The 23,323-nt window shown below is 47.5% G+C and overlaps 1 protein-coding gene across 1 annotated transcript in view; it reads left to right on the forward strand.

The window, feature by feature from the left end:
- Positions 1–21,698, forward strand: part of LOC132414736 (heparan sulfate glucosamine 3-O-sulfotransferase 3B1) — a 38,087-nt gene extending 16,389 nt beyond the window's left edge. The window contains exon 2 of the mRNA XM_059997552.1: positions 17,999–21,698. Within this exon, the coding sequence (XP_059853535.1) occupies positions 17,999–18,617 (619 nt within the window). The 3' untranslated portion in view covers positions 18,618–21,698. The remainder of the gene's footprint in view (positions 1–17,998) is intronic.
- The last annotated feature ends 1,625 nt before the right edge of the window (positions 21,699–23,323 follow it).

Here is a 23,323-nt window from a genome sequence, read left to right on the forward strand (position 1 = left end):
TCATAGTAAAATCCTTTGTCTTTTCTCTACTCAGTGGAGTCTATCAAGAGGATAACCTGGGGGAAACAGACATTATGGACACCCCTGGGGATTGTGTCCATTGGAAACCAGCAGTGGGGACAGAGAATTGGGGACGAATCCAGTTGATTCCACTCAGCTCGTGGTGTCCCTGGATTACAATGGCCAATGATGTCAGTTTTGCTTCTTATAGTTACATATTGATTTTGTCAATTAATTGAGCAGCTACTCTGTGCCAGGCTCTGGGGATGCAGAGATTTATTCATTTCACGATTATTATTGAGTGCCTATTTTATGAACACTGATCCTGCCCTCCTGACACTGACATTCTACTAGGGAGATGGGCAGGAGACTGATACACAAACAAACTAATGAAAATAGAAGTTCTCCTGCAGTGATCAGAACCACAAAGAGGAATAAAACAGACAGAGGGGATGGAGAGTTGTGGGAGAGAGGGTGATGGGAGAAAAGGGCTATTTTAGGGCTTTTTAAAGAGGTGATGTTGGGTAGAGACCGGAAGGAAGAGAAAGGGCATCTGGGGGGCCCAGGGATGGGATCACGTCCCTGTGAGAAGTCACTGTGATCAGAGATCAAAGAAAGAGGGCAGGTTAGGGGCAGAGAAGAAGCTGTCTGTGTTCTTAGTGTGTTCTTAGTGTAAAGGGGTGCCAGTTGGGGGTTCCGTAAATGAGGGCGGGGACAGGGCCTGGCCTACACCATGGATATTGACTACAGAGCTCGTGAGTAAAGCGGGGGTTGAGATGGCTAAATAAAGTTGTGCGGTGCGTGATACAGGCAAAAAGAGAAGGATGCTCAAGGCAAAGAAATATTGCAGAGGAAGGAGCGATTAAATCTGTCGAAGTGGGGAAGGATCTTTCCTGGAAAGGTTTCAGAGAAGAGGTAACGCAGAACAAGGTTTTGACGGATGAATAGAAGTTCGTGTACAGACCATGTGAGGAAAGGGGAGTCTTCTTGCCAGAAGGAACACATGTGAAAAGCCAAGGAGGTTTATGTGAAAAAGTGTCGTGGACGCAGGGAAGGACCAGCAGGGGAGAAAGGAAGGCAAGTGGGACAGCGTCAGGGGGACTGAGGGCTTTGGTGAGTGAGCCTTTAACATCATGACTTCAAAGGGTAACTAGTATGGTTCATTATGCATCTTTCCTCTCTCTCTCTCAAGCATTTCAACTTGGAAGTGGTATTTACGAAGTGCCACTGACTAGTGTGAAATAGGAATTGCTTTTGCTGGTGATCAGAGAATATGCCCCACCCCCCAGAAAAACAGGCAAAGGCTGGGATCCTCTTGGGATGTGCTCGGGGACCCACATCCTCTAAGCTGGGTGCTTTCTGCTTGCCTGGATGGAGCCCGTCATCAGGGTAGAGCCCAATGCCGTGTAATTAGAAATTCCACTTCTCAGCTCGAGGACCTGCGCAGCAACAGCCCCTCGGATGCTGGGTTCCGACAACCTTAGAAGCTGCTCGGGGCTTGGCTGCCACAGCCAACTGGCAAGCCTGGTAATTGCAAGGTGGTTTTGCAAGCACACACCTGTTCTGAAGGTGCGGGTAGGGCCTGCTGCCTCCTCACTGGAACGTATGCCTCTGCACAGACCATCCGCAGGGATGCCGGGTGCACATGAGTGTTTATCCCCTGCCCCCATTCCCTCTCTTCACCCTCCCCCTTCCTTTCTTTCTAATCTGAACATTTCTCACTCTGTCTCTTTCTGAATGCCACATTTCTTACCATTCCCTCTCTTCACCCTCCCCCTCCTTTCTTTCTAATCTGAACATTTCTCACTCTGTCTCTTTCCGAATGCCACATTTCTTACCATTCCCTCTCTTCACCCCCCCCTTTCTTTCTTTCTAATCTGAACATTTCTTACTCTGTCTCTTTCTGAATGCCACATTTCTTACCATTTTGTCTCGTGAGGCCACCTCTCTGGCTGTTTTACTAGGAGTGACCCCAGTGGACTGTGCTTTTCTCTGAAAGCCAGAACCAGGAAAGTCTCGTCCCGTGGGCTGCGTTGTGCTTCTTACCGGTTCAGAAGAGCCACTGCACAGAAGGGCCCAGCTTGGAGGATGGAAGGATGCTGCGTGACGGGGTGGGGTTTGGTGGTGGAGTTTTTCCCCAGGATCGCGCATCAGATATTTTCCACTTGACGTTCCTGGTTTACAGCCAGGCTAATTTAATTTCCAGCTGACGGGCGACTCCCCGCATGATGGTAATCTCAAATAGTTAATGGGCTAGAACAGGAGGCAGCCTATCGTGTTGATTCTTGGGGGCTCTGCTCGGTGGCTTCCCAAGACTTATTTATCAGCCTGTTTTTCTTGGTTGGAGTGGATTGTCCCGCCTGGCACAGCTTTTGTGTCTCACTGCTTCTAACGATGGATTGAGTCATGACTTCTGCCCTCTGGACGTTTAGAACCAGCTCGCTTTGCCTTCTACACACCTGGTTTGTTGAAAGGGAAGAAGGAGGGCAGAGCGGGTATAGCCTCGGGTCAGCTCCTCTGTCCGAGATAGCTGAAAACACCTTGTGAGAAATTTTGATTCTTTCCGTGGCCCCAGCAGGGTGGTAGCAAAGCCTTTTGGGCGAGCCGTATAGAGCCGCCCTGGTCTGTGATGTTGGTCCTATAGGATGGGAGGGCGAGTGCTTTTTCTCCTGCAGGACACTGGAGTTCCGAGAGATTTCTTTACGAGACAGATACTGTTGAAAAAAATCAGGGCTAGAGCTTCCCTGGTGACGCAGTGGTTGGGAGTCCGCCTGCCGATGCGGGGGACGCGGGTTTGTGCCCCGGTCTGGGAAGATCCCACATATCATTTGTTTCGGTTGGGTTGGGTGAAAAATGAACTCCTAAAATAAAGGCTAAAGGGCAGAAGTGCAGGGAACCAGTGAGACATTTAGCTTTCACTTTCTAAATTCTCTCTCTCCATATATATATGTTTATATATATATTTATGTTTATTCCATTATAATTTTTACCCTTATAATTCCCCATTTATTTATTTATTTATTTATTTATTCGGTACGCGGGCCTCTCACTGTTGCGGCCTCTCCCGTTGCGGAGCACAGGCTCCGGACGCGCAGGCTCAGCGGCCATGGCTCACGGGCCCAGCCGCTCCGCGGCATGTGGGATCTTCCCGGACCGGGGCACGAACCCGTGTCCCCCGCATCGGCAGGCGGACTCTCAACCACTGCGCCACCAGGGAAGCCCCTATTTTTTTTTTTTTTTTTTTTTGTCTGAAAAAGAGGGGAGATGGACGCCTCTTTAGAAAGGGGGTAGGATAATAGATGGGTCAGATGGGTCTGGGGACATGGTTGCTGTATTTGAGCATTTTAATCCTGGAGGTTCTTAGAACTGCTGAGAGCCGGGATGAACGTGACGTTGGGAGTTGAACCTTCTGAAGCCCGAGTCCTTGCTTTGTCGTGGCTGGATACTTGGGGCAACTCCGTCTAACCGCCCTCAGCCTCACTCTCCTGGCTCTAAAGTGGAGCAGACGCCCCACGGAGAGCCTGGGCGCCCAGTCCTTTCTGGTGGTTGAGGTGCCGCGCGCGGGTCTTAGGGTTGACCTCATAACGGCCAAGGGAGAGAGAGACGCATCTTCTGATCACAAGGAGGCCTAGTCACTCTTGCCTGGAGGCAGACTGGCTTCCCTGTTGAGCATCACAGTGGGCCGTGTCTTTGTGGCTTTACAGGACCACGTGCAGACCACTGTCATGCCAGCTCATCATATCGATGTCACTAAAACACAGAGGCGTATCCCATTTGAAGGTAGTTCAGGCAAAGCTTTGGGGGGGTGAGCGAAGCTTGGGGGTCCTAACTGTGATGCTGACCTCACAGGTGGATGGAGAACACGTGTCCACCGTGCTGAGTACGCTGACTGCCTAACACACCACCTCGTCTGGGCTTCTGATGGTCGAGCAGCTGGCTGGTGGCTGGCGCCTTGCTGACGAGCCTTCTCGGGGCTCTCCACCTGGGCCCGTGGATGGCCCCCACGGGTCTGTAATCCCCCTGAACCTGGGTACTGAGGCTCATATGCGTGTCACACACGTGCACTCCAGCACCCAGCTCTTTTCCCAAATTCTCTGTAACCCCTAAAAGTGGAAGTGCCCTGCTCTGAGGACGCAGCTCTGGGACTTGCAGCCTGTCAGTGAGGGTAACATTCTGACATGATCATTAACAAGCCCCATTTCTGTTCTGAGTAAGAGGAAAACCCTCTCTCTTCAGAGGAAGCAGGGCCCTGGGAAAGGGGGTCCTTCCTTGGACAGACACTGTTCGTCTCGTAAAGAAATCTCTTGGAATTCCAGATTCATGGGGACAGCTTAAGGAGATGCAGTATATATGCAGTGGAATATTACTCAGCCACGAAGAAGAAGGAAATCCCGCCATTTGCGGCAACATGGATGGACCAGAGGGCGTTATGCTGAGTGAAATAAGTCAGAGAGAGAAAGACAAATACTTATGGTATCACTTATATGTGGAATCTAAAAAATAAAACAAACTAGTGAGTATAACAAAACAGAAGCAGACACAGAGAACAAACTAGTGGTTCCCAGTGGGGGGGGGAGGGGCAAGCTACTATGGAGAAGGGGATGAAGAGGTACAAGCTACTATGTATAAAATAATCTACAAGGATACACTGTACAACACAGGAAATCTAGCCAATATTTTTTTTTTTTTTTTTTGCTGTACGCGGGCCCCTCACTGTCGTGGCCTCTCCCGTTGCGGAGCACAGGCTCCGGACGCGCAGGCTCAGCGGCCGTGGCTCACGGGCCCAGCCGCTCCGCGGCATGTGGGATCTTCCCGGACCGGGGCATGAACCCGTGTCCCCTGCATCGGCAGGCGGACTCTCAACCACTGCGCCACCAGGGAAGCCCTAGCCAATATTTTATAATAACTTTAAGTGGAGTATAATCTATGAAAATACTGAATCACTATGTTGTACACCTATAACTTATATAATATTATAAATCAACTATACTTCCATTTTAAAAAAAAAGGAAAAGAATAAAAGAAGATGGTTGGGGCATCAGCTCTGGGCACCTTTATACAGTGAGTTGATTCCACGCCTCTTTTTGTTAGCTGGTCGTCCTACCTGCTTCCACGTGAGAAGTTAATCGATGTGCACTCAGCCAGCCCAGGGAAACAATGTCTTTGAAGGGGTTGGGGGGTTGATTAATTTCCCAAACGTGCTAATGGGCAGCCGAGAGAGTGTCTCTTGTTCTCTCCTTTAGTGGGTGTTTGCTCACGGGCTTAGTGCTGCGTGTTCCCAGCCCGGGATTTGGAAGTGAATTCATTTGGGGAAGTAGCAGCTTAAAGGTCTTTATTTGGTTTTGTGGGTGAATGGAGAACAGCGCTGAGCATCTCAGGGAGAGGTGGCCATTGTTCGCGGCCCCCGGCCTCCGGCTGGCCTCCCAGGAAAGCTACCCCACCCCAGGCTGACCTGCCTGGACCCAGAAAACCTTTTCTAGCTTAGAAACTGGGGTGATGCTCACCTGCTCTCCATTTCTGCTTTTTACATACGGACACAAAAACCTAAACCCTCATTTGTTTATAACGTTTCTGGGATGAACACCGACCTTGTGTTCTGAGTCTCACCCTGAACACTGTGTGGGAAGCTACAGTTTCTGTGGGTGAACTCAGAACGCAGAAGGACTCCGCCCTCAGTACATCTTGCTTAAAAACTGAAGGTCTTTCCTCGTCTCAAACCTGTTACCAACATTTCTTTTTTCCTTCCGTCTGCGTGTCTTCGAATCAGCCATTCTGTGGTTTTCACCCCAACACCTCTTTCCCACTCAGATCTGTGGAACTGCATTTATTGTGTATCTGCCCTTCTTGAACACATACTCCAGGTGGCTTGTGAATGATACCGAAAGAGCCACAAACACATAAAATGTGAGAGTAAGACAGGAGAATCGATAGCGGGGCCATAAAATGGAGCCAGGAACTGGCCTGAGAAATGTCTCTCAAATGACAGTGGACATGACCCTCAGCTCCATGACAGCCTTCACAGGCAGACACGCCTCAGTTACACAAATCACTCAAACAAGCTGTTTGCTCAAAAGAAAGTATGGCTGTTCTTGGTACTAAGTTGGGGACAGGGTTATATATAGAGGATGCTGTGGGGTAACAGCCACTGGTGTGGATAGCACTCTTATTTTTTTTTTTAATTTATTTTACTGAAGTATAGTTGATGTACAATGCTCTGTTAATTTCTGCGGTATAGCAAAGTGACTCAGTTGTACATATCTATACATTCTTTTTCATATTCTTTTCTACTATGGTTTATCACAGGATATGGAATATAGGTCCCTGTGCTCTACAGTAGGACCTTGTTTTTTATCCATTCTATATATAGTAGTTTGCATCTGCTAATCCCAACCTCCCACTCCATCCCCCCCCCCTTGGCAACCACAAATCTGTTCTCTATGTCTGTGAGTCTGTTTCTGTTTCGTAGATAAGTTCATTTGTGTCATATTTCAGAGTCCACAGATTAGTGATATCTTATGGTATTTGTCTTTCTTTCTGCCTTACTTCACTTAGTATGATAATCTCTAGGTCCATCCATGTTGCTGCAAATGACTTTTTTTATGGCCAAGTCCATTGTCTATTATGTACCACATCTTCTTTTGGATAGCACTCGTAAAAAGCACATGGCTAATCCAGCCTTTTTGGTAAAGGGTAATTTTCTAAAAGCAAAAGGTAAAATCAGGACTCTCATCCAGTTATAATGTTAAGGTTTATATTTCTTTAATGAGCACGTTAAGGATTTTATTTTACTTATTATTGGGTTGGCCAGAAAGTTGGTTCGGGTTTTTCCATACGATGTTACAGAAAAAAAGGAATGAACTTTTTGGCCGACCCAATATTAGTGAGAACCAGACAGATGTTACCATTGGTCCAAAGGAGAAGTCAAAAGAACTTAAGTTTCCTTGACATAAAGGAGCATTGAGATGAATTACAAATAGGTGGAATCTGGCTTTTTCCATGTAGTGGGAGGTGGAAAAGGAAACCCACAGAAGTTCCACCAGAAAGCACTTATTTGCATGCCAATGGTCCAGACTTACATTGCCTTTTGCTATGTTGTTGCCTATAATTTACAGAGTTGCAGAATATCTCAAAGGCAATAAAATGGCTAGCTCCAGATAACACACGGCACAGTTTTCCACTGGAGACATCCAGTAATCTTTTCTGCCTATTCCAAATGTCTTTACATCTTCTTGTATCAGTCCTCAGTAGCCTCATGGAATTTATCACCAGCTAAAAGCCCAGATCTGTTTAAAATATGCTGCTGGGAAGCACAGTCTCCCCCACTCCTGATACATCTTGAAGCCACTCACCTCCCACGTTTGATGTGGCTTCTCATTGCCTCAAATCCAAATTCTGTCTGGCGTTTGTTCGTTTATTCATTTACCCTTCATTCATCTAAGAGCCATATATTTTGGCCACAGTGCAAATAAGGCAGAGCCCAGTCCTCAACCCCCTCGAAGTCTATAATAGCAGCTAGAGAAAGGTTATGCTAACGTTTGTGCATGTGCGCGCGCACACGCATATGTGTATTTGCAGGGAGGGTGGTGGTCCTAAGAGGGGAGCAGAATTGCTAGCCCAGCCTGGGGAAGGAATGAGTGCCATAGGAATGTACTAGAAGGAGGAGGGCTCTGCTTGCCCATGGCTGGGGTGAAGGGTGAAAAAGGAAGGTAGGGGACATAGCATGTCCTTAGGGAAAAGCAGGGAGACACCTGGGCAGGGAGCTTGAATGTCATGTTGAACATCGTGAGAGCAGAGGGGAAAGGGGACCACTCCAGCCTGCTTTCCAATCTTTCTTGCCTTATTTCTCACCATTCCACAAACAAACAAACAAACTTCAGTCCAAGCCCAATGTTTTAATCTCTGTCTTATGTTCTTACACTCGGGTATCTTCTGTTCTTGATATCTTCACTTCCACCCGCCCTTGGGACCAGCTCAAGGAAGCTTTAGATGTCCCAAAGGACACGATGTCTGGGTGCTTCTTTTCCACATTTCAATGTAATATGTATTGGCAAACTTCCTGGATGTGGAATTTCTCTCTAAATACACAGCAAGCCCCTGGAGGGCAAGAATCATCCCCGTGAATGATAGCTACGTGCCATTTCACTGATTCCTTAACCATCCGTGAGAGAGACTATGTCCACATTCCTGGTCCGTTTTCTTTTTCAGACCCAGGGGAGAGACATGTGGGGTATCTCACCCCACCATCATTTGATGAATGCAAATGAATTTTAATAATGTAAGCAAAATAATAAGTAAAATGACAATGAATAGACATCAGCTCATTAGAGTCATTTCTTTTTTCTTACTGTTGTTAAAGCGACCACTTACCATTTTGAGAGAAAGTGGTTTATTACCGGCCCCAAGAGGTGGTGCATCTAAAGTTCGAAAGTAAGAGGCGCCCATGGCTGGCTTCTGTTCCACAGGTGACATAAGGAACTTGTTCTTTGCTGTAGCTCAGCACTCAAGGTCAAGACCTTCTTTATGTGTTCGGCCTCGTAATGTAAATGTGTCACCTAATATAATGGGCAGGATGATACATAAATGTTGCTCTAGCATTAACTCCTTTGAGCATTGGGATCCTGAGATGCTCACCATTTTCAAACCTGGCCCACATGGTAATTTATGATCCCAGATTGCCCCCAGTTCTCTTTACATATTTGCATTGTGACCTCTAGTCATCGGCTTTAAGCACTGCTCGTTCACTTCCTTTCATTCATTCGTTTATGTGTTCATCCAGCAGATTATGTTCCAGTGCTTCCTATGCTGGGTGTTTTGCCGGGTTTTGTTCTTGTATTTCTTTTGAAGATAAAAATCTTTACAATTCACCGTCCCTATAAATACAAAACAAAACATGGCGGGCCATAAGAGTCAACCAAACATTTTGTTCTTAGAAATCGTCATTAGGGCTTAAAAATAGTTACAGGGTTAGTTTTTCACTGGGGCTAATGCAGGGTAAAAGGCTAATCTTGCTTGTAATTCTTAGCAGCCCTCTCACTACCCATTTGGTTATTTGATCTCCCTGGCGCTTACAGTTTTGTTCCCTTGTGCGAGTTGTGGAGTCGGGGGGAGGGAACGCCTTGTCTCAAGCACAGAAGCATCGCTGGAAATTTTAAGACTCACCGTCTATCAGGAAGTTCTCATAGAATTTGAACAATCTTGATGAGACGTGCTCAAGTAATACAGAACACTTGAGCAGAGCTTCAGCCGCCAAGACTTTCCATCTGTCCTATCTTTGGACACGAAACACACAAGCAAGTTGGACTTTATATAGTAATCTGTTACAGATGCACTGAGTTTTTATTTAAAAAATGGTGACCTGTGATAATGAATGGATGCGACTTTCTCCTCCTGAAAACTGGCTCTGGAAAGCTTCCGTACTTCACAAGCTGAGAATCCCCAAAAGAGTAGGAGAGAGGGCACTTTGATGGGTGTCTTTATTTTATTTTTTAAATAATTTTATTTATTTATCTTGGCTGCGTTGGGTCTTCGTTGCTGCGCACGGGCTTTCTCTAGTTGTGGTGAGCGCGGGCTACTCTTCCTTGTGGTGCGCGGGCTTCTCATCGTAGTGGCTTCTCTTGTTGCAGAGCATGGGCTCTAGCTGCGCGGGCTTCAGTAGTTGTGGCACGCAGGCTCAGTAGTTGTGGTTCGCAGGCTCCAGAGTGCAGTCTCAGTAGTTGTGGCGCACGGGCTTAGTTGCTACGCGGCATGTGGGATCTTCCCGGACCAGGGCTTGAACCTGTGTCCCCTGCATTGGGAGGCGGATTCTTAACCACTGCACCACCGGGGAAGTCCTGATGGGTGTCTTCAGAGTTTCCATCGGCCTTGCCATGTCACTTCCTTTCTCTAGACACCTTCCGATCAGCTTCAAGCACTAGGTCAGACCAACTGGGAAGAAATAATTGCTACTGATTATCGGCATGCAAATAAGAAACTGAAGGGTTTTCTTTGTCGGCAGTGTCTCCAGGTTTATACACTCCCAAGGATGTTCTCTAGAAAGCACCTCTTTTCTTCTCTAAAATGTTCTCGAGCTATTTAAAGCCTGTGATAAGGGAAGTTGTTTTGCTCTCATTTCCCTTCAGTTTAGCTTAAACTTACGTCTGGGGTTTTTATTGACCTAATTTACTTTATACTTTATATCAACTTTTCAGTTGATAACCATAAAGTAGAGTTCTCTTTGTAAAGTAGAAGGGGAGCAGGGAGAGGGATGGGGCCATTGTCTTGGACTTAAGTCGAGGATTGACTGGGATTTCTCTCTCATCCCAAACTCCTACTGTCCCTGCAGTCAGGAGGCGGGAAGGTAATGGATTATATCAACTCTTCATTCTGTGAATCTGGTTTCCGCAGTTGGGTTGTTTCTTTTCAGCAGCCAGGGATGGACCCCTGCCCCTAAACGGGCTGTTTTACTTCAGGTAAACCTCATTCTCTGCCATGGAAAGAAAGTAAGAAAGAGAGAGAGAGAGAGAAGGAGGAAGGAAGGAAGGAAGGAGAGAAGGAAAGAAGGAAAGAGAGAAAGAAGGAAGGAAGCAAAGAGAGAGAGAAAGAAAGAACCTTCCAAAGTAGGGTACGTTCATATGAAACACTGCCTCATTTCCTGCTCCCCTTTGGCTAGGATCATCACATCCGTTCAGTGATGTCAACCCAAGAAGGGGAGTTTGGTTTTTCTTGGTCTCCAAGGTCCTACCAGGGAACTAAGAAGGAAGGTCCAAACATGGGATCCTTCCTAGCACAAGTGAAGAATTTCAGGAAACGGAGACTCTTTCAAATATTTGTTTTACAGGAGACTTTGAATTTAAGAACCAATGTGGAATTTCTTTTTCCTTAGCAATATTTCCCTAGAAATATCCCTACTATTTAGAGCCATAAGTCAAAGGAGATAATAAAGAGGGGACATAAGTGGGGTTCATTCCACCTTACCCATAGGAAGGGTTTTGCTGCTTTAAGAGCTTATTCACATATGAACTACATTTGAATCTCATTTTTTTTTTAAAGCAGGACAAATACCTCCATTTTACAAATGCAGAGAGACAGCTCAGAGATGTTAGGCAACTTGCCTGAAGACACACAGCCTGACCTTGAACCCTACTTTCCTTTCTATTCCACCAGGCACCAGGTTGCCTAACGAGTGAGTGCCTAGTTTTAGGACACCCTTGACATTGACTTCCACCTGAATTGCACTCTTGGGGTTGATCTGTACCCCCAAGGTACACTTTGAAGTACACTTTGTACCAATTCAATCATCGAATATTTATATAGGTTCTCCTTTACCAACTTGTGCCAACCTATGGCTGGCTGGAGGAGCAGGGGGTGGCATGAGGGTGGGGAGGAAGAGATGGAGATTGTAAGGGTCCCCGTACAGAATTTTAGAGCCTAAGAACCCCCTTTTAAACCAATCCATTATTTTTTTAATATTTATTTTGTTTATTATTTTTTTATTTTTTGGCTGCGTCAGGTCTTAGTTGTGATATGCAGGCTCTTTCGTTGTGGCGCGCGGTCGCCTCTCTAGTTGTGGGCCGCAGAGCGCGTGGGCTCTGTAGTTTTTAGCACTCGGGCTCTCTGGTTGAGGCGTGAGAGCTCAGTAGTTGTGGCGCATGGGCTCAGTTGCCTCGTGGCACGTGGGATCTTAGTTCCCCGACCAGGGATCGAACCCCTGTCCCCTGCATTGGAAGGTGGATTCTTTACCACTGCACCACCAGGGAAGTCCCCCAGTCCATTAATTTTTATACACAGGAAACTGAGCCCAAAGCTTTGAGTGCCTCGTCCGAGGTCTTAGGCTCTTGTCAGTGGCAGGGCAGGAACCAGAGCCCAGGGCTTCGTGTGCCCAGTGCCCACTGGGCTTTCGCTGGGCCAGGAAGTCCCTCCCTTTGCCCTGGGAGAAGCGGGGGTGGGGGTGGGGTGGGGGGTGGGGGTGCGGGTGGGGGTGGGGTGGGGGGGTGGGGGGGTGGGGTGCGGGGGTGGGGTGGGGCGTGGGGTGGGGGGGTGGGGGGGCGGTGCTTCCCTGGTGGGGAAGTGATTTTCATCCACGCTGTGTTGACGGGCGGTGTGGAATGGCTCAGAAGCTCTGGAGTCAGGGTCTGTTTACAAACATTTGCACCTCGTTGCCCAGGGCACAGGGTAGGCAGACTTTCTTGGGATGAAGCAGGGAGCTGGGAGAGGATTTACCGGAGCCTGTGACACACACCAGTCAGTGTAACAGCCTGAGGGCTGGCCCTTTGTTGCCTGGGAGGTAACCCAGGCAGAGCTGGGGCTCCCACCGCCCCAGGGAAAAGGAGCCGGTTCCAGACGGGAAGCCCGCACTGATGAGAGTTCATCTCTGATGAGCAGGTCAGGTCTGCACAGAGAAGAATTTGCCGAAGCAGGAAGGGGCAGAGCTGCTTCAGCGGCAGCCTTTCCGCCTCTGCATCTGGTGCATCTCCCCTTTCTGGGTCCCCTGCTCTGCCCTGTCTGCCCAATGGCAGGGCTGATTTTACTTTTACTTTCGAGAGAGTGTGCTTCCCGGAAAACTTTTTTCTATTGATGAAAAAAATTTTTTTCTTTTTCTTTTTTTTTTCAGGAAACGGGACACAGATTACTCTGATTTCACATGATTTGTGCCCGCACACAGTGAGGTCCGATAAACACGAGCAACGCCCCACAGAGCGCAGACACAAAAGGCTATTAGCTTTTAATTGAAACCCTCCCTCCACCCCCCCCAGCCCCCCAGCCCCTTCGAGGAACAGGAACTCAGGCCTTTGTGAAGCAGGGTCTATAACAGAGGACTCTGCCAAAATGAAAGGAATCTTGAGTTGACCCAGAGGAGTGAGATGCTCTTTTGAGCCCCACCCCCTTATGGCATTCAAAGGCTTTTCATTTTCTGAGCAGTATTGAAATTCTAGGACAATGGAGGCCAAATCCTTGCAGTGGGGTTGGGGGCTGGGCAGGGAGAAAGGAGAGAGGGTTGGCCAAGGAGGGGACCCGGGGGAGTCCATCCTTTGTTATTTTTCTTCTTTCCTACCCATTACCTTAAAAAAAGAAAGAAAAAAAAAGAAAGAAAGAAAGTAAAAAGACCCAGTAAACTTTATAATGAATAATGACATCACTTCCGGGAGCCCAGCTGCTCCTGGGGACCAGAGAGACACGGAGAGCAACAGACTATTTACAATTTCATTTTAAATTATTTGAAACCCTCCCAGAGGAGTTCTTTGATATGCAAACATCTCACCCAAATGGAGATAATTATTTATGGAGATGTGGCCCTTTGAAGGGGAGCTCCGATCTGGTGGGCTCAGAGACTTCCTACAAAGGAAGAAGGTTCCAGATAAGAAGGGGCTGAGCTGATCCCCATCTTCCTCCCTCCCCCCCCACTCCTCCCCTGGGAAGAAAACTGCTTTAAAGAAGAAACTTCCCAGGGTTACAACTTACAGCTCGAGTTGCAAGTCTCAGGAGCTGCCGGTGTCTCCTTGTCCACAGTCAAGTTTACAGGAAGAGTTCCTTTCTCATCCCTGGGTGTCTCATCTTTCTGTCGGGATGGAAGCTACAAGGCTGGACCTCTGTCTTTGCCCCCCTCCCCTCCCCCTGAAGTCCACTGTAATTTATAAGGTCACAAGGTAGAAAGGCACCGCCCCGGGGGAGAGTTTGGGGTGGATGTTCAGGGCTGGTAGATGGGACTTCAGAAGAGGTGACAGCCGTGTGGCATCGGTGGTATCATGGTGAGCACGGCCGCCTTCAGAAGAGGTGACACCAGCTTCCCACACACTTGTCACTACAGAAACCCCTCTGATTAGGTCTCTAATGACCCTGGGGACTCCAGAGCACCCGCTAGCTTCTGGGGACATGTGCCCTCTCCTCGCCCCCGACCCTGCCAGTGTCTGTCACCTCCGGGACTGTCGGCAGCTTTGCAGTTTGCTCCTTGGCAATGTCCCCTCCCTGTGACCCCCCAGCTACCCTTCTGCCCTTTTCAAGTTAGCCAACTGAGCGCTTCCCCGGCCTCTGTGATGGGGAGATTGACGCACTCAGCTAACCTCAGCCTGACTGCCTTCCTTGGGGACCAGGCAGGGTGGACCAGGCCTCTGGAGGAGGAAAGGATGAGGGAGGGGCTTGGGCAGCCGAGCAGTCAGATCCCAGGAACCCAAGGGCATCCTTTCATAAAAGAAGACTTGTTATTTTTTGTTCGTTGTCTGAGTTTTTCTGGCATGTATTTTCAAGGCAGGAAGTTGGCTGTTTAGTCCCTGATCTTGCCTGTCACAGGTTAAGATGTGCTACCTTTGACAGCCCTCAGTGTTCCCTGGGAGGAAAGGGTTTTCTTTTTTCCCGAGTGGTCACAGGTGCCGTGATCCCAGCATCCCAGGGAGAGCCCTCGACTGGAGCCGCAGAGGAAGGTGAGGGTTAGGAAAGGACCCCGGTGAGCGTGCTGCACCTGCACTTGAGGCCCGGGCTGAGGGTGCAAGGGTGTGCGACCCCGTTCTTCCCAAGGAGGAAACCATCCTTCACAGACAGGAAGCCAAGGAGAGAAGGGATCGCAGCGTGGTCGGGGTTGCTGTTTTTTTTTTTTTTAAGCAGATTTTATTTATTTATTTTTTAGAGCAGTTTTAGGGTCACAGCAAAATCAAGCAGAAAGATCAAAGTTCCAGAAACTGAGCACTGGTGCATGAATTTGGGGTTCAACCACATTCCTATAGGTCTCCTGCTCCCCGCGAAGCACAGCCTTCCCCCATCAGAGTGGTCCACTGGTTACGATGAGCTTACACTGACACATCAGTCATCATCGCCCCAAGTCCATAGTTTACATACAGCAGGGCCCACCCTTGGAGATGTCCGTTCTGTGGGCTTGACAAACGCATAATGACACGTATCCGTCATGACGGTATCACTCGGTATTTTCACTGCCCTAAAAATCTTCTGTGCTCTACCTGTTCAGCCCCACCTCTCCCTGCATCTCTGGGGATCCCAGCGTTTTTGAGTTTTGTTGCTGATACTTGCGGGTTTATCAGCTGCTCAAAAAACAGGGGGCGGGCATCCTTATTCCCCATGTGGATTTCGGACTGTGGAGGTTTATTTAGTTGTTTCCAGGGTGGGGAGGAGAGGTGTAACCTTCCTAGAAATCCTGATTCTTCTGTGTGTAAAGGTTTCTCCTGGCTGCTCTGTTGTTTTTTGAATTCTCAGGGGCCGGACGTGGGCTTTGGGAGCAGCTAAAAGTGATGCAGCCTTTCGGCTTCCTGGCCGGTTACCAACCTGACCCCACAGTGGGATCGTCCTCAGTGCAGTTTGTCAGAAGGCGACCTCCTCTTCGGTGCTAATTCACAGACCAGGAGGCTGAGGCCTGGAAAGGCAGGCATGTGGCCAGGGATGTTCACCCTCATGAAAACTTGTAGCTTCTTTTTTTTTTTTAAGCAACAGTAAATAGATCTGTGATGTCAAAATGTCTAAGTCTCTATTGACCATTTTCTCTTTTCAATCAAGATTTTCCTCCCAAGGGTATCCAAACAAGGATTTGGGCAGCCTCGGGCTATTTGTAAGGGGATTTGCCTTGTGGAAGGTGCTTGCTTTAAGCTCTTCGTTGGAAAGGGGCAGCACAAGGGGAAGATTTGGGATTGATAGAACCGGTGATGCTGGTTGTTAAAGATTTCTATGTATGTGTCCGAAGTCATGCAACTGGACACCAAGAATGATTGTTCACTGTATGTAGGTTAACAAGTAGATCTTTAGAATTAAGAAAAAAGATTGCTGTTGGAGGTCAGCAAACGTGTGGGTATTTTTTTTTTTATTGGGGTAAAGTTGATTCGCGACATTGCGTTAGTTTCAGGTTACAGCACAGTGACTCGCTTATACATATATCTGTATCTGTCTATCTATATTCTTTTTCAGATTCTTTTCCCTTATAGGTTATTACAAAATATTGAGTAGAGTTCCCTGTGCTCTGCACTAGGTCCTTGTTGGTTATCTATTTTATTTACAATAGTGTGCATAGGTGGGGTATTTCTGTAACCAAGCAAGAGGTCATTCTCCCCCAGGAGAGGGAAACAGGGGACCGGATGTTTCCCTGACTCTTCCTAGTTTTGCTCAATCCAAGGGGGAGATGGGCCCACCCCAACCCAATGTGGCTTGCCGCTTGTCCCCTCTCTGAAGTTCAAGTTCATTGACTTCCATCATCTGCTTTGTGTCAATGTCTTGGCCTCTGTTCGGCTGTAGTGCGTTGGGTTACATCCATTTCAATAACCTTCCTCTTTGTTGTTGTGTAATTTGCCAGTTCAAACAGTAAGTTCACTTGCTGGACCCTGGGAGGAGGCGTGCCACCTGAAGAAAGAAAAGAGGCAGAAAAAGAAAATTAAGGCAACCTTTGCTACTGGAGAACATCAGAATTATAAGGCTTTTAGAACTTCTCTGGTTCATTCAAAGTTCCTACGCGTTTAGACCCTCTGAAGACAGACCCCAAACCCACTCCATCTGCCCTGGCCCTGGAGAACTTGGCGGGTTGGGTTTCCCTCAGTCATAACGGTATAGCACTTGGATTCTGAATATTAAACCCTTTCTTGTAGATTCAGTCTAGGTACAAATGGCTGAACACTGGAAACAGCTCGGACTTGATCAAACTCGATCTGCTTTTGAGTGAAATGCAAAATAAGTTGCGAGCCGGGCCCCTCTGTAATCCTTCATCACGTTAGCCTGATGACACGGCTACGTTTGTCTAAGTGGTTAATGGGCAAAGTGGGTCAATCCAGCTTTAGCTTAAGCCGGGGGCAGCTGCAGGGCTGCAAGGCAGTCCTTCGGGGAGAAGCATGCTTCCTCTAACTAGCTGTGAAGGAGGAGCCCGTTGCCCTTTCTGCCTCTTGCAATAGAGTTTATATCATCATTTCCATAAATGTCTCCCTAGAGGGATTTTGGTCTCAGTAGATTAGGGATGGCTTGAAGCTGGAAGTTCAGAATGTCCTACTGAGAGGTAGATATTTGGTCAAAAATGTTGTGGAAATTGTCTTTTTTCCAATTTCTGGGCCCAGGTTGGAATCAATCAGAAATCTCTATCCCGTAGCAAATGGAAGATTGTACATCTGTGACCGCTACTTAGTGTCCGATTAGGTAACACATCGCCTTCCGATGTACACACACCAACGTGTACACATGCATGTTCAGCATGGTCCTACTGTGTGCTCTAAACTGTGTACTGAACACGGTCCTAATGATCATAATAATGGAGTAGTAGCCGCAGCTAGTGAATATCGAATATATAACGTATGCCAGGCATGTTCAAAGCATATTATGATCATTAATTGTCTTAATCCTCATTAAACTCCCATAAGGTTGGTGTTATCATCTTTATTCTTACAGCTGAGGAGAGGCGGCCAGAAAGTAAGTTGCTGAAGATGAGACACCTTATAAGTGACCGAGCTGGGATTTGAACCCAGGCGGTCTGATGTCCAAGCCCACAGTGCTTAAATGTTAAGCTAAATACTTTCATTTTACAAACCCCGCAACAACCAAATGCAGTGGGTGGAAATCATTCTCGTTTCACATATTCGGATGCTGGAACTCAGGGAGCAAATCAGACGCAGTCTTACATCATTGATGCCTGTGATTTTTAGTGCTCATCACCACACAGAACTGCTTTTTGGTCCAAATATCATGTCCTATCTTTCCTGTAGGTTATAGCAGTTTTGCCTACGTAGTTATGTTTAAATTATGCTAAGAAAGATATCATACAAGTCTCCCTGCCTATGCCAGGCACTTTTCTAAGCTGTTGAGGTATATGAATACGTTTAATCATCACAACAACCGTAGGAGATCGGTAGTGTTATTATTTCCCATTAAGTACATCCGCGAGGAACCAGGGGTGCACAGCCTTGCGTCTGTGCGACTTCTCCGCGATCACGGTCACACATCTAGTAAGCGGAGCAGTTACCTCAACTCAGGCTCCGGGTCTGTAAGACCCTCCCTCTGCTGGGAAGGAGCTCAGTTTTCAGGCCCTAACGTGCCTTTCTGCTCCGCGCAGGGACCTGATGCCGAGGACCCTGGAGGGGCAGATCACCATGGAGAAGACGCCCAGCTACTTCGTGACGCGCGAGGCGCCCGCGCGCATCTCGGCCATGTCCAAGGACACCAAGCTCCTGGTGGTGGTGCGGGACCCGGTGACCAGGGCCGTCTCGGACTACACGCAGACGCTGTCCAAGCGGCCCGACATCCCCAGCTTCGAGAGCCTGGCCTTCAGGAACCGGACGGCGGGCCTCGTGGACCGGGCGTGGAGCGCCATCCAGATCGGCCTGTACGCCGAGCACCTGGAGCGCTGGCTGCGCCACTTCCCCGCCCGCCAGCTGCTCTTCGTGAGCGGCGAGCGGCTGGTGCGCGACCCGGCCGGCGAGCTGGGCCGCGTGCAGGACTTCCTGGGCCTCAAGCGCATCATCTCCGACAAGCACTTCTACTTCAACCAGACCAAGGGCTTCCCCTGCCTCAAGAAGGCCGAGGGCAGCGGCCGCCCTCACTGCCTGGGCAAGACCAAGGGCAGACCCCACCCCGAGATCGACGGCCAGGTCCTGCGGCGGCTGCGCGACTTCTACCGGCCTTTCAACCGCAAGTTCTACCAGATGACGGGCCACGACTTCGGCTGGGACTGATCAGACCCTCCCGCCCCGCCCCCCTCCCCACCCGGGGCTTAGGAAATATTGAGAGAGATTATATGTATGTAAAATGTACAGAAATCTATTTTATAATAATTTATTTTTAATTCATAAGCAATTAACTCACTAAGCTGCCTAGCCACGCTCTTTAGAGTCACGTAATCTGTTCACATTCCAAAGTGTTTCTAAGATTTTCTTCTCGTCTTCACAATGGATGGTGCTTCCTTTTTTTTTTTTTTTTTTTTTTCTTTCTTTCTACCCATTGTATTTAAAAAGAAGAAAAGCACAACTTGAGATTTTCGTTGTTACGGGTATGCAGCCTTCGATCGCTGTCTGGATGCACTTGCCCACCTCCTCATACGGAAGCTTCCATCTCCCCTCCTGCCTGGGCACCTCTGGGAGCTCCGAGCTGCCAGACCTTCACATAGCAGCTTCCTCGCTGACGTGCTGACACATCCGAGGGCGTAGACTCCAAACCACAGCGCTAGCTTTTCCCCCCAAGTCCGCTCAGCACGCGGGGGAATCACTACCTTGGCAGGGACATCCACATCCTTTTAGAGTCTGCCTGTCAGGGCCCTTGACTTTACCTTTTGATTCTGAAGGATGCCCCTGCCTCATCTTCTGCCCCATCCCTGGTTCAATAACTGGCTTGAAGCGTAGGCAAATATCAGTCCCCACTTCTGCAGGTCCCGCATCTGAGATGCTCGGGTGCTGCTTTAGAAATAAAGACGATCCCTTCTAATTTGCATGCGAGTGCATCGTGTTCCGTTCTCCAGGCAGACGGCTCTGCTTTGACACACCAAAGAATCCCCTAGGCTAGCAGAACCCCCGGATCGAACCAAGGGTGTCGAGACCTGAAGGGGCCGGGTTCATCCCACGCCATCTGAGTCTACCAAGGTGCCGCTAGGTGCAAAGCCAGCCCCTGTTTGATGTCTGGAACTCCCCTCCCTGGAATTCCTAGCTCATCTCAGACAACACGGTCTGTAGCCCACAGGCAAACAGCGAGAACCAGGAGAGGCTCTTGTAAAGAGACTGGGAACGCTGGCCCGTGTTGCCTGTAAGCGCTCGAGCCTGTGCCGCTGTCCCTTGTTTTAGCCAGGCCCTGGCAGAAGGGGTACCAGCACTGTTGCTGCCGATGCAGAATTCTCTCCCCTACCTCTTCGTGGAGGGGGCACTGGAGGGGTCGTTTGTGATGACCAGCTAGTGGCAGTTGGGTAACCGTATAGCAATATCAAAGAATTGTCATTTGTGTTATACTTTCACTAAGGAATATATGGGAAGATAGTGTCAAAATGGTTGGGTTGTGATATTTACAAAGGACACTTTGGTATGTTCTATGGGATAACTTGCTCGCCAGTGAAACAAAACACTGGTCTTTAAGGGATGTCTTATTGATAATCTGGTCTGTCTTTGCCCACAAGTTTTAGCCCCGACGTAGCTAGTTTGTGCTTAGCTGCAAAGCTAAGGTATAGGAGGATGGGCGCACGGGGACTGGAGGCGGGAGCTCTGTGCATTCCTGAGATGCTGTGTGCATTTCATAGCTTTGTTACTGCCTCTGCCAAGCCGTGTAGACCTGCACTTAGGGGAATGCCCATGATCATGGCATGGCTCTTCCCTCTTGCTGCTTGGGTGTCAAAGACATCTTCAGAAGGGTGCTAATTGATCGTGCATTTCTCCTATCAGAAGGCTCATTAGAAATAACACTGGGAACACCTCTTTTCCATTATAGCATAACATCGCTTAAAGTCAAAGCCAGCCCCCACCTGCCACCTGATCCTGCCCTGTCTGCTTTCTGTCCACTCTCGTGCTCTGACACGGTGCGTGATGTCAGCTTGCAAAAAAAGTTCAGAGGAGGGTTTGCCACGAAGCAGTGGGGAAATGCACGTGAACTTTTCCCTCCCCTCCAGGGCCCTGCTTGCCTTTCTAAGCTGGACCATTTTCGATTAAGTTGTTTATTCCCTGCCTTAAAACTAAAACAGGAAATCCTCAGAGAGAAGGAGGGTCATTTAGTCATGAACACTGAAGTGAGTCAAGATTCTATTCTGGGTCAAATCCTTGAATCCAAACAGATGTCGATAATTAGCACTGAAGGACTAGAGCGCGTTTTTCTGTGGAAGACAAATAAATCAGACTTCCTGTGCATCTCTTCCGAGGAGTCTGACGGCTTACAGTTCCTGACGGCTCCTGACTCAGCATCGGCCCCAAGGTTACCCCCCATCGCATGATACTTATTACAGGGCACACGTGTCTTCCTCCTGGAGAAGTCTGCACGGCCACCGACTTAACCTTTTAGCTGCTAGAAGACAAACACCATTTCTGGTTTGGCAATTTGTCCTAACGCGTTCTGGTTTTCTTCCGCATTACAGGAGAAGCTCTGATATTCATGGGGTACTTTATTCCGCTCAGTTTGTTTAAAAACGAACAAAAAGGTTAACAAAATATTTGGAGGTTGTTGTTGTTCCTGTCGAGCCCACGCTGTCTTTGAGGTGTTCGTACTTGGTAAGTGGTACCTGGAAGGGTGTTTAGGTGTAGTAACTGCATCATAAACGTTTAATTGGAAGATGAAGGAAGAAAAGTTGTCTTCTTCATGGGATCCTCCTACGAAGTCATTTTGAGTAACAGGTACATTGTAGGCCTTTGGAGAAACGCAGTTTCAGATCCCCCCAGGATATTTTCATGAGAAAGGAAAATGGAAGGTTCCGCTAAAGTAGAAACGCATAGTGTCTAAAAGGCTGACATGGAAGTCAATGTCCTTTTTCTTTTCAGTTGATCAAGAAAGATGGTCAGTAAAACTTCAAGGTGTGGTTAGATTTTTTTTCTCACTTTTGTAACATTAATTTATGACTGAGTTTCATTCAGCCCAGTAATCTGGAATACTGCACATTCTAGCAGTGTGTCCTCTATAACCTGGATGTTAGAATAACCAATATGTACAAAAAGAAAAAAAAATTAAATCAAGTATTTTGTCCTATGTATAACACAAATTAATTTTACACAGAGAAAGATGTTTCTAGGAAAATGAAATTCTGGTAATTCATACTATTTCTTTTTATGAACAAATAAAATATATTTTACCAACTTGTGGGTAATTCTGTGTTTTATTATATGTTGTGGATGGGTAAGGAGATGGTATTTGATTGAATAACTAATCGCATGCGTGCACACACACACAGAGGTATTCCAAAGGCACGCCGATCTTTCATATTTTAAAAGATTTGATCCAAAATCCAAATAGTCTGCAAGTATTTGGGGTAGATTTTTTGTAAATGACTCTGAAGGCTGCAAGATCAGTGAACGGGCTCCTGCCCGCTGGAGACTGTCCATGGGACCCCAAGAACACCAAGTGCTACAACTTCAGTGCCTCAGGGTCTGGCCAGGATGGGTGTGAGGGGCTGTCCTGCGTGGACATGTGTCGCACTATGGGTGCCTGTAGCAGGGCACTGTGGCCTGGGTGATTTGGGGAAAGGTAGCTTTCCCTTCTCACATTTTCAGTGTGTTCTCACGTCCGTCATTTGGAGTTCCTCGTTTTTGGGACGGAGTGGAAAAGGGTTTGGACGAGAGGGCATTTCCGTATCTGTTTTCTCTTGACGTAGCACACCACCTGCACCGTTACGGATTATTATTTACTACTTTAAACGTATGATTCATTCTTTTCCCTAATTTTTTTTCAATTTTCAATTGAGATTCGTTTTCATTTGGTACACCTCTGGTTGCGTCTTAAAGTAGCCGACACTAAGTTGATACATTAAGGCTCAAACCCAAGAGTTCTGACTTCTTTCTTTTTCTTTTTTATAAACCACTTGATTGAGGTGAGATTGGCATACAAAAAGTGTACCTATTTAGTGTATACCACTGGATGAGTTTGGTACTAATTATACACCCATGAAACCAATGCCACCATCAATGCCATAAACATATGCATCACCTTCAGAAGTTTCCTCCCACCATTTTTAATTACTTTTTTTGTGGTAAGAACATTTTACACAAGATCCACCCACTCAGCAAAATTTTAAGTATTCAACATAGTATTGTTAACTATAGACACTGGGGTGTATGGTAGGTGTCTAGGACTTAATTCATTTTATATAACTGGAACTTCATTCAGTTTAAAAAGGAAACATATTACAGTTTTAGATAAATAGCCATTATCTCTTGCCATAAAGAGGAGGTAATAATAAAAAACGTAAATACAGTGAAAACAAAGAGACGCTAGTAATTTCTAGTTATGTATAACTCAAGCCACGTTGGCCATAAGCTATCCACTGCTCCCGGCAAAGGTCACTCCTGTTGCAGCCTAGCACACACCTGAGATATGCATCTTGCCACGAAGGCTGGAAGCGACGTGAAGAGGAAATGATTGCTCATGCTTTTTGGTGTTGAGTCCAGTCTAGCATTTTGGAAAGGCAGTGAAAAGAATGCCCCTCCAAATAGGAAGATTCCTGCTGGTCCGTCTAGAGACAAGTCACCTGTTGACACCTGGGTTTCAAAAGCCTGCAGTTTATAGAACGTGTTCTTTCAAACCTAGGAGTGTGCCACTAGGTGATATATGTGTGGGCCTTGAGTGCTGACCTGACTTTGCACCTCATCCCATCAGTTTTTTGCTTTTTCTACAGAAAGGTAATCAAATGGACCTCAAATCTACTCATTAATCTGATGGTACAGTTTAGAGCAGTACTTCTCAAGCTTGGGCAAATACTCGAATG

Source organism: Delphinus delphis, chromosome 19, assembly GCF_949987515.2.
Source record: "Delphinus delphis chromosome 19, mDelDel1.2, whole genome shotgun sequence".
NCBI lineage: Eukaryota > Metazoa > Chordata > Mammalia > Artiodactyla > Delphinidae > Delphinus > Delphinus delphis.